General features: G+C 33.7%; 1 protein-coding gene across 1 annotated transcript; it reads right to left on the bottom strand.

Moving 5' to 3' along the window:
* Positions 1 to 2,457: 2,457 nt before the first annotated feature.
* LOC113725272 (probable LRR receptor-like serine/threonine-protein kinase IRK) lies at positions 2,458 to 6,985 on the bottom strand. The gene is made up of 3 exons (XM_027248342.2): positions 6,601 to 6,985; positions 4,641 to 6,172; positions 2,458 to 4,154 (listed from the first exon to the last, which is right to left on the bottom strand). Exons 2-3 carry the CDS (start codon positions 6,110 to 6,112, stop codon positions 2,708 to 2,710), a joined length of 2,919 nt encoding a protein of 972 aa, XP_027104143.1. The 5' UTR covers positions 6,113 to 6,172; positions 6,601 to 6,985; the 3' UTR covers positions 2,458 to 2,707.
* Between the last annotated feature and the right edge of the window lie 5,223 nt (positions 6,986 to 12,208).

Below are 12,208 nucleotides of genomic sequence, written 5' to 3'. Positions count from 1 at the left end.
TGGGATTCAATCTGATTCATACGCACGCTTTAGGCGCGGGTATATTTGGGAAGGGATGATTATCAGCACATGCACACAGTAGTGTCTGTCTTCCCCAATTGCTTTACATGTTTGTATCAAAATTCCAACATCATTTTATGGTTGAACCCTCTTTTATATCATTTATACTCCTTCCCCACTGCAATGTGCTCAACAAAAGCAGGGGGAAAAAAAGGGCTCATCTGGTATCATTTGGTCTCCTCTCAGTAAAGCGCATAGTGCTACTAAAAAAGCAGTGTTGGGTGGACGGGATGATGATGATGATGATTCTTGATTCTGCAGACTCCCCTCTCGTCCTTCCCCTGTCATGACCTCTGAGCCCACTACCTTTCTCTACATTTGAGATTGCTTTTTATTCTTTCGATTCTATTTACTTTAAGCCACCCCGCCCCAGTCAAACAGAACCCCTGTCTTTAACTCCACAACTTTTGGATTCGCTGTCACCCCTTTTTTTTTTTTTTTTTTTTGGTTTTCCATTGATATCGAGACTATCTAAGGCAATTGAAGGCCGCATTGATCGGACTCCAATATCTAAACCCCAATTATTGTCTTCAACCACCAGCGCATTTCCGAATAATGCAATTTTGTATACATCGGAGTAAAATTTCACTAAATGACCGGCCGCTGGAGTCATAATGACTAATGAGCAATGAGAGTTAGGAGTATTGATCACTCAAGCAACCAGAGAACCAAATGATTAGATGAGGAATAAAAATGAATTCAGTTTCTTGGTAACCAATTCTTCAAAACAAAAACAAAACAAAACAAAAATGGAGTCTTGGTAATAATCCCATGTGGCTAGTTGATTACAAAATTGCCAAACGTTAGGTTCTTGGACCCAACGACATTCATTATCGGGTCCTTGGGGACAACTCATATTAGTTATCACTGCACATGGTCGAACATTTTCAATTAAAGTGATGCAAATTACTATCAAATGCAATTAAGTTTTATTTTTTCTTTCTTCCAAAGCAAAAAAAAAAAAAAAAAGAAAAGAAAAAAGAGACGGTACTGAGACCAAGCAAATTTCCAAAATACAAAGCCAATTTGCATGTTTTACTTCATCACAAATCGTGACACTTGGTAACTGGGGAAGAGGCCATGATTAGGTAGAAAGAGCCCTTGAAAGAAGTGTGGTGCAAATGGCCACAGGGAAAGAAACAAAATATGAATTTAATGAAGTCGATTGCGAATACCGGAAGGCATGGCTGGCATAATAAATAAAGGGTTAATTACATTTACCTCCCTTGAGATTTGATCATACTACCAATCAATCCCTGTAATTTGTCCAAATAACGGTCTCACCCTTTGAATGATCAAATATTTAACAAAAACCCCCTTAATGCCGAAAATGCCCTTATTGAGGCCATGTTGCATTAAAAAAAGAACATATTTTTATTTTTGTAATCTTGAATCAATCCAAAAAATAGAAAAAATTTTTTGCTTATTATTTTATAAAAACCATATCTGTGCTTCCATAAATAGTTTTGAATCAATAATTATTTTAAATCTTAAAAATGAATATTAAAAATTAGATAAATTGAAAGAAAAATAAAAAAGAAGCAACTATTTTAAATCCTCAATTTCTTCTTTTTTTATTTTTCTTTCAATTTATCTAATTTTTAATATTCATTTTTAAGATTTAAAATAATTATTGATTTAAAATTATTTATGGAAGCAAAGATATTGTTTTTATAAAATAATAAACAAAAAATTTTTTTCTATTTTTTTGGATTGCTTCAGGGTTAATAAAATAAAAATATGTTCTTTTTTTAATACAACATGGCCTCAATAAGGGCATTTTCGGCATTAAGGGGATTTTTGTTAAATGTTTGATCATTTAAAGGGTGAGACCGTTATTTGGATAAATTATAGGGATTGATTGATAATATGATCAAACCTCAGGGGATAAATGTAATTAACCCATAAATAAAAGAGTGCTGCTTCTCCGACATCCAAGTTGCCCTCTGACTGTTTCCTCCGTCGCATTATAGCTTCAGCTTTTTTTTACATGCCCCTCTTCTAATTATTATAATCATCCCTCAGATTACTGCCTGCTTTGATAAAGGTGCTTAGAATCTTTGAGAACCCTCGAAACTATCAACTCACTTTTGACTTGGTGAATTATACTCTGACCTGTCGCCCGGGAGCATCCAATCGTTTAGTTAGAAAGACCACTACTGTCACGGACAAATTGGATGTAAATTCAAGCTCTGACGATTAGAAAAAATGTGAAAGGCCAACTTGGACGGATGATAACTGCAACTGTCCTGTCCGCATTATCAATTTAACCAGGGGAGCGAGTGGTTGAGGATACATCTTGTTTGACATTTATTTGCAGAACCCAAAAATAAATAAATAAATAAATAAACAAAACAAGCTCCAAAAGTTAGAGATGAAGATGAGGTAGGAAGCCAATAGGAAAAAGAAATGTGACATCCCACTAAATAGTAACCCGGCGAAAATGAATCCGGTGATTGAACGGAACAAAAGAGGAGAGATTGCAAATATGCAACTAAAGGGTCAAAAGATGCCTAAAACAACAAGAGACTAAAGAATCTCTAAGAAGAAGATTTTCTTATAGTCAGATAACAAAACCGGATTCGTTCTCCCCGGATAAGCTATCACTAACACACTCTTTTTGAAGTTTGAAACTCTACTAAACTCATCATCCCAATTCATCCTGGCTTTCAGAAGGACATCTAATCAGTTCCAATATATTGACCACTTCTGCCATGTCCGGTCTGTTTGAAGGCACCTGAGATGTACAAATCAATCCCAATTTCATTACTGGAATTGCTTCCTCGGCCGGAAACTTCCCCTGCAGCCTCCCGTCAACACATTCCTCCACCCTGCCTTCTTCCAGTGCTCCTCTGACCATGTCACAAAGTACTACCACATCGTCTTCCATGTACTCAACCGGTCTCTTCCCCGTGACTATTTCCAGAATCAGAACCCCGAATCCATACACATCACACTTCTCAGTTATCTTCACAGTTTTACAAGCAAATTCAGGTGCCATGTAACCAAGTGCACTTTGAATCTTGCTACTCAAAACGTATCGATCTAACATGGGCAGCAACCTGGCTAATCCATAGTCAGCAACTTTGGGCTCACCTAAGCCATCAATCAGGATATTGCTCGACTTCAAATTGTAGTGTATAATGTTCATCTGGTGCAAGTAAGCCAAGCTTTTGGCAGTCCCAAGAATCGTATTAAACCTCTCGTTCCACGAAAGGTAGTCTCCACCAGATCCTTCGTGAAGCCGCTTGTACAAATTTCCACCGGAAACAAACTCATATATAAGAAGCTGAAGTGATGAAGTCCAGTAATAACCTTCAAGCGTCACAAGATTAGAATGACGAGCTTTCCCCAATTTTTTAACTTCCCTTTCAAAATCATCCTGCGACTTGACGAGGCTCGACACAGTAAGTTTCTTAATGGCAACTGAGCGCCCATCTTTTAGAACAGTCCTGTAGACAGCTCCAAATCCACCCCGTCCAAGCTCACAGTCCTTGTTGAGCAGAGCATGCGTCCCCGTACTGAAATCAGGATCACCAGAAAACATGACAAGTTTGCCTGAATTGGCATCTGTACTAGGAGAATGACTGAATTCATCACCCCCAGAAAACGTGAGAGCAGCTGCAGAACGAGATGCAGAAGAGCGTACACGAAGATTGAGCACAGTGATAGCAATTACGCCAACGACAATCACAACAGCTGCACCAATGGCAATCAGGGCAGAAATGCTGAGAATTTTTTTTTCATGACCGAATTTTTCAGGAATTGAGCCCGGAGGGGAATCAGAAGAGTTGGGATTAAGTACAATAGGTTTTGGGAGGACAGTAGGGCAGGTTCTATTGACTGAAGCACCACAAAGTCCCGGATTGTCTGATACTGAGGATGGAGATATGGTATTGAAAAAAGCCCCGGCTGGTAGTTCACCTTGTAGCTGGTTGTGTGAAATGTTGAAGGAAAGAAGGCGGCCAAGATCTGCCAACTGCTTTGGAAGGGTTCCAATGAGTTTGTTAAAAGACAAATCCACATACTGCAGGTACGCAAGTTTAGCTACGGCTGCAGGTACAGGGCCTGTCAGATTGTTCTGTGACAGTGACCTGCCAAATTTGGTAAAAGCAACAGATAAGACTTAGAAGGACATCCAATTCATGATCCACTATTAGGAAAACAGAGGAAAGCTAAAAGACAAAGTTCATGATTCACAAGTTATAACAAAGTCAATGCAATTTGCAGTTATTGAATGAATTTAATTAATTGGAAAAATAATAAGCTAGACCTACTGTAAAGCGAAAGAAATGCTGATATAGCATCTCAAAGAATACTTTTAGCTGACAAGATATTATTGCAAATTGTGAAACTTTTTTCGACATTAAGATGTCAAATCTCAAAATACTTTTGATCATAAACGAAGCTACCAGGCAATATAGCGTCTGAATTCTCTGACTTCCATCCAAGCTATAGCATTAAGCCCAAAACTTAATTCCATATAGATTCACAGATTGAATCAAAAATTGAATCGGACAACTAAAGGCATAATCATTAAGGAAACGCACAAAGGAAAGAATTAAGGGCAGAGAGCTTACAAGGAGGTTAACATAGAACAGTTGCCAATCGATGTAGGAATATTTCCAGCCAAAAAATTCTTCTCAAGGATCAGTTTGTTAAGAGATGTAGCTCGTCCAATTTCCAAAGGGATGCTACCATTTAATTGATTCTCACTCAAATCAAGTATATCCAACAACTTCAGTTCTCCAATATTTGATGGAATGCCACCAATCAGTGAGTTTTTGGACAAATTTAAAACTTGCAAGCTACTAAAAACCCCAATGGCTGGAGGAATTTCACCAGATAAATTGTTGTGCGAGATATCCAAAGCAACAACCTTTTGGCGAGAATTTTCCATTGATGCAGCAAAAGCATTGTCCATAGTCCCGCTCAATCTATTTTCTGAAAATATAAGTTGCTGTAAACTCAATCTGAAAATCCAAGAAGGAATGTTGCCACTCAAAGAGTTGTGACTAACATCTAATACCAAAAGGTTTACACAGCCGCTCATAGAATCAGGCAGGATGCCACTAAAGGTGTTGGTGGATATGTTTAACTGCTTTAACGAGCGAAGTTGGCCAATTGAAGTTGGAAGCCCACCTGAAAAGTTATTTTCAGAGAGATCCAGTGCCTCAAGGCTTCTCATTTCTCCAATCCAATCTGGCATGTTGCCTGTAAATGCATTAATCTGTAAACTCAGATCATTACATAAGGTAAGCTTCTGCATTGAGCCGGGAAGCGCTCCTGACAAAGAATTTTCACTCAAATCAATTGACCTCAACATTATACAACCTCCAATTCCATCAGGAATTTCACCAACAAACTTATTCTTACGCAAGTTTAGTGCTCTCAAAGCGGTCAAACCTTCAATGCCCTTGGGAATCTCACCCTCCAGCATATTGTCAGACAGATCAAGCGTTCTAAGAGCACGCATAGACCACACCCCTGCGGGTAACTGCCCTGAAAATTGATTGGATGAGATATTCAGGGAAGTAAGCATTGAGCACGAGCTCAAACTAGCAGGAATTTGACCCGAAAACTTGTTTTTAGCCAAAGATAACGATCTTAAAGACCCACATTGCTGAAAGAAATCACTTGAAATCGGTCCAGATAAACTGTTACCACTCAAATCTAGAGTCCTGAGGTTAGGAAGCTGGCCAAGGCTGAGGGTTAAGCTGCCTGTAAGATTATTGTCTGCCAGGGAAAGCCTATGAAGAAATTGGAGTTGAAGAAGGCCTCTGCCTAGTTTTCCTGAAAGAGAGAACCCGTCAAGAACAAGCTCAGATACCCGATTGGATCTGGGGTTGCATTGGACACCATTCCAGATACAGGGACTCTCGTCATCTTCATTCCAGGACGCCAATTTTCCTTGTGGATCTTGAACATCAGCCTTGAATACAATCAGTCCTAAAACATCGTCATTCATTGACGGACTTAAGCCATTCACAGAAATGGGGTATAAAACAACCAAGATAAGTGCCAAACCACAACACAGCAGAAGCCTTCTCATTTCAATCCCCACTTCAACAAATACAATTCCAATGCCCCCTCTTATATTTCCATCACAACTCTGTAAAAAAAAAAATACACATATATGCGAACATGATAATCAGACTCAGTACATTGTTTAGCTTCTGTAGTGACTAAAATTAACAAAGATGAATCCTGTTAAAAACCACAAAAAAATGTCCGAAGCAAGACACCTGTAAAACCACTTCAGATATTAGCTGAAAATGCTTTTCCTCGTATGCAAAAATCAAAATCTTATAGCACATTTTACAGTCTATACTTAAAACACCAAAATGCGCCTACTTTCTTCTTTCTTTTTCCTCCCTAACGGCTAATTACCGGTTGGAAATGAGAAGCAAAAACGAGAGGAAAATCACCCAAAAAAAATCGAGCGAACAAGGTGCGCAACATCAAAGTTATAACCCTAAAAGACAAGCAAAAGTCATCCTACAACGTTTCAAGCGAAGGAGCAATGGCGCTACAACGAACCTTAAAAATGGCGATGTTAGACAACTCCGTAACTGGAATAACGCAGTTATTATGAGAAAAACAATGTCCTCCCTCCCGCAAATGTTGGTACTAAAGCTAAACAAGCGAACTGAAATGGACTTCGAAATAGTTAAAAAGAGCTCTCGATCTGAGACCGAAGGAAGGAAGCGAAGAATGTCAGCTCTGCTGGTTTTGAGATTTCCGCCGGGAATGAGACAGCCGGAGGTGAAGGAGTAAGGGAGACTTTTCGAGAAGGGCGACGCCAGAATAGTCGCCGTGAAAAGTGGGGGGAATTGAAGTTTCCGGCAACGGTGAGTCAGTGAAGCATTTAAAGCACTCTCTTTCTGTTTCTCTCTCTCTCTCTCTCTTTTGCCTTTTTTTTTCCTCTCTTTTTCTTTGTCTGAGACCCAAACAAGAGACTCTTTAATAACGGCAAAAAAGTGGGGGGAGGAGGGTGTGGGGGCCGCTTTTATTAGTTGGACACGTGGCTGAATATAGTAAGTGAATATTTTCCGATGTGGCACATACGTGGTTCTCAGTCTTTACCATGGTTTAAACGGGTGGCGCCAGCAGTCCAGTGGCTCCCTCCCAATGCCCTACTAGGGTTTCTACCCCTGTAGCCTTGGCCGGTAAATGGTAAGGTTTCAACTTTTCTTTAATTCTTCACCCCGAATTATATTATTAATCAGATAGAAGCGATGGATGGAAGCATTAACGGGCATGGGTGCACATTACTTAATTTTAATTACAATTTGAATTTCAATTCTTATACATACAATACAATACAATACGTACATAATGTTATTAGTGCATATAAAATTAATTCATTAACACGGTAAGGTAACAAGTAATATATTTTGCCAATTTAGATGCCTATTAAAATTTTATGCTTTGTTTGGATTGTATTTTTTTGAATTTTTCATAGAAAAAAATTACTGTACTGTAATGATTTGATATATGTGAGGTTTGAAAAATGTGTTCATTGAAAACGGAGTAAATTACTCCTTTGAAAAACTGCTTTTCAAACAAAGCCTTAACTTGCACTACAAAATATGCCTGTAGAAAAGAATCCACACATACACACACGTAAATAATTTTTTGATGTGACGGTTTTGGGTAGTATTCTGTATTTCTCCCTTCACAACGTTTAGAATTATTTCTTCCTATATTTGGAAAAACGAAAGAAATGGGGCAGGGAAATAGGGAATTGCTTGTAGCGGTAAGCGTCCGTTTTTGTAATAATAAGTGGTCACTAAAGGCCACTTTTGGTGATGTTAGCTATTTTTAAATTGCTGATTGTCCTGGCTTGCTTCATTCTCAAATTTCGTCTGCATGAACTTTAGGATAATGATACCGAGCTTCCATAAACCCCACCAACAAAGAGCTGCGTCAACTTCACACGTCAGAAGGACAATTCAGCTTCTGCTCGCCCAAGTCGTTTTATGCTTGATTCTGAGCATTTCCTTTTCAATTTTCCCAGTCCATTACTGGTTGGCAAGTAACGTAACCGCGGTGGACAAGATGTAGTGATAACCGAGTCCAATACAGTGACCCTTTATTTTTAAAATTTTCCAATTCCTTCTTGCTAATCTATGGCATGGTGAGTCCCTTTAAGCCATTGATATCGTGATCTATTGGCATTTCGGTCTCCAAAATGATACTTAGGGCCGCCCTTAAAACATGGGAGGGATATAAACTCCCACTTTATAGCCAGTTCGGGAGTTGATGATAGGAAAGAAGAAAGGTTAAATTATGAGAGAAAAAGAAATGATAAGAGCAGAAGAGAAGAGATTTTAATGTTGTTTAGGAGTTTATGAGAGAAAGGAAATGATTTTTGACGCAACGGATCTTCTGTCCCACATTCTGTGCCACTCTCTGTCCCATTTTTAATATATTGCTATTTTTCTTACATAAACATCATGTTTTAATTCTTTTTTGTTTTATTAAAATCCAATGACTATTAATTGAGTAAAAAATAAAATTTAACAAACTCAAAAAATCAAAATGCATAAAAAATGAGATTTTTTATGAATTTTCTGCTGTATTTTTTAATTTTCTATTATATATTGCTTTTTTGAAGCTGTTGTATTTATTTTTTACTCAATTAATAATTATTGAATCTTAAGGAAACAAAAAAGAATTAAAACATAATGTTTATGTAATATAAATAGTAATATAATAAAAAGTGGGACAGAGAGTGACACAAGACGTGGGACAGAAGATTCGTTACGGATTTTTGATATATTGGTTAATAAAAATTTTATTCAATAACTTTTTAATAATAGAATGGGCAATTTTAAAATTTTTTGCCGGCTCTCAGTGGCTTTCCTTTGCTTTCTGCCCGATTTGGGATGGAAAAGTTTTTTAACTATTTTTTCTCCTTCCAAATTAGTTGCTTTCTTTCTTTTTTTTTTTTCTATTTCACTAAATCTCCAAAACATTGGAAAATTTTACCTTTCTCTTCCCTTCTTTTTTTTTTTTTTCTAGTTAAATCTTATCTCCCAAGCTAGCCATTAGAGTTCATATTGAATGTTTAGAACTCGTTTCGATTACATTTTTTGGAAAGTTTTTTGAGAGTAATTGATGTAATATCTGTAAGATAAAAAATTTATTGAAAATATATTTAGAAAATACTTATAGGAAATGATTTTTTTTTTTAAAGGTGACAGTCTAAACAATGCCTTAATTGCTTTAGGTGAACGAAGGCAGCGTGGAAAGAGGGAATTCACTGGTGCAAATGTGCCATCTGCATTTATTTCGAATTGCAGAAAAGCAGTAATAAAAGTGGGTGGAGAATATATATGGGTGGGTGGTGTAATAAAGAAGGATGTGTAATTGGAGCTCAGAAATTTTGCAGAGTTGGAGAGTGACTCAACTTTTGCTTTAATTATAGCTAGGCTGCGTTTGGATTGAGTGTTTTTGCACCTGTTTTTGAAAAACTGTTTTTCACATTCCAAATGCTACAGTAATGTGTATTTCAAAAACAACTTCAAAAACACACCATATCCAAACAATATATCAAAAACAACTCCAAATATATTTCAATTATGTATATTTAATTTGTATATTTTAATAAGTATATTTCAATTTGTATATTTTAATTATGTATTTTAATATGTATATTTCAATTATATTTTAATATATTTTAATATGTATATTTCAATTATGTATTTTAATATGTATATTTCAATTATGTATTTTAATATGTATATTTCAATTATGTATATTATATATATTATATTAATATAAATATATTTATTTCAATTATGTATATAATATTATATATATTATATCAATTGAAATAAATATTATATATTTATATAAATACATTTATTTATATATAAATTTATAAATATATTTATTCAATTTTGTTTTATAATATATATTAATATGTATATTTAAATTATGTATATTATACATAAATTATATTAATAATAATGTATATTATATATATTATACATTTCTAATATTATATATTTATACATATATATTATAAATATTTTATTTTATTTATAATATATTTTTATATATTTATAATATATTTACATAAATATTATATGTTATATAAATTATATATAATATAATATACAATATATTATACATTTATATAAATGTACATTTATACATAATATAAAAATATTTATGTATATTTATAATATACATTTATATTATGTATAATATATAATATAATACATTTATATATTTATATTAATATACATAATATTAATTTTACATTTATACATAATATTAATACATGTATATATTTATATTAATTATATTAATACATTTCTACATAATATTAATATATATTTATAATTTATTAATTTATACATTTATATAATATTCATTTATCATTTATACATTTTTAATAATATACACTTATACATTTAAATATACATTTATATTATGTATTATATATAATATAATACATTTATACATTTATATTAATATACATAATATTAATTTTACATTTATACATAATATCAATACATATATACATTTATATTAATTATATAAATACATTTCTACATAATATTAATATATATTTATAATATACTAATTTATACATTTATAATAATATACACTTATAATTTATAATATATTTATAATATTCATTTATAATTTATACATTTATAATAATATACACTTATACATTTATAAATATATTTATATTATGTATTATATATAATATAATACATTTATATATTTATATATGAATATATAAATATATTTATTTATAAATATCTATAAATGTATTATAAATGCATAAATGTATATTTATATAAAAATATAAAAATTATAATATTCTAAAAATACTCAAAAATATGTTTAAAAAATACCTCTAAAAATAATCCAAAAAAATCTACAGTAAAAGTTTTTCATATAGTTTTTGAAAAACAACCCAAAAAACAACTAATCCAAACGGACTTGTTTTCCAGATTCAAAATGCTACAGTGGTGTTTTTGAAAAACAAACCCAAAAACAGCTAATCCAAACGGAGCCATAGCTTTCTCATTCTAAATTCCATTCAGACTAAAGGGCCCCCTTCTGCCCTACATCTCCGTTCTTCCTATCTCATAGGCTATGTACCACTGAACAGTCCTTTTTGGCCTTTTCACTTCTTGTTTTTTGAGGGAAAAAATATTTCTTCTCATGGCAGAATTGCAGGTCAATCTCGTTTTGCAATTATCAATGGTAATTAAGTTCACAATTCTCATTAAGGCTGATTAAGCTTTGTTCTTTTACAAAAAATTTCAAGCAAAGTTCTAAGCATTTGCTTTAAATTCATATGTATAATATTTCATTTGTATCATAAATATACTTTTCAACTCACATTTTTATATTTTCAATCACCTTTTTATCTCACGTACGTCACATCACGTCACAAAAAATATTACAGTAATTATTTTAAATAATACACTGTTCAAACAGAGTTGGAGGGATGTCAAATCTTCGCAAACAGTTAAGACTTCTTCTCACAATAAACGGGAAGAGTGTGAGAAAAGATGAAAGGCAATAAATGCATATTACGATCTGTACCATGGAGGGAAAGAAATAGGGAACTGTTTTGCGGGAAGACTTTGAATGGAGGGAAATAAATACTCTAGAAGATTGTTTTGTGTCGTGGGAAAACTATATGACTGCCAATGCTGTGGTTCAAACTATTATGCAGACAACTAGGAATATTATTGTGGCTGATTAGAGGAACGCACCGAGGACTCGTGCAGATTGAGAGTTCAATTTGAAGCGAAAATTTGTCCCTAAAATTTTCTGTTTGAATTAGTATCCACGGCTACTAGTAGATAGGAGGGACATTGTGCTTTGTCTTAGCATCTCATCAAATTTTGGATAGCACAATTATCTCAAATAATATTTCGCTTGCATCATAAACACATTTTTCAATCTACCTTTTTATATTTTTAATTATTTTTTTATCTCACATACATCACATCATAAAAAGTGTTATAGTAATTATTTCAAATAATACTCTATCCAAACAAACCCAATGTGATATAATTTGAATCATTGAGTTTATGAATATGAGAATATCATGTCTACCCAAGTTTTTGCCTTACAATAATAATATTTTTATGCATTATTTAAAGTT

This window comes from Coffea arabica, chromosome 2c, assembly GCF_036785885.1.
Source record: "Coffea arabica cultivar ET-39 chromosome 2c, Coffea Arabica ET-39 HiFi, whole genome shotgun sequence".
NCBI lineage: Eukaryota > Viridiplantae > Streptophyta > Magnoliopsida > Gentianales > Rubiaceae > Coffea > Coffea arabica.
Note: the sequence above shows the minus strand (reverse complement) of the source record. Positions and strands in the feature narration are given on the sequence as shown.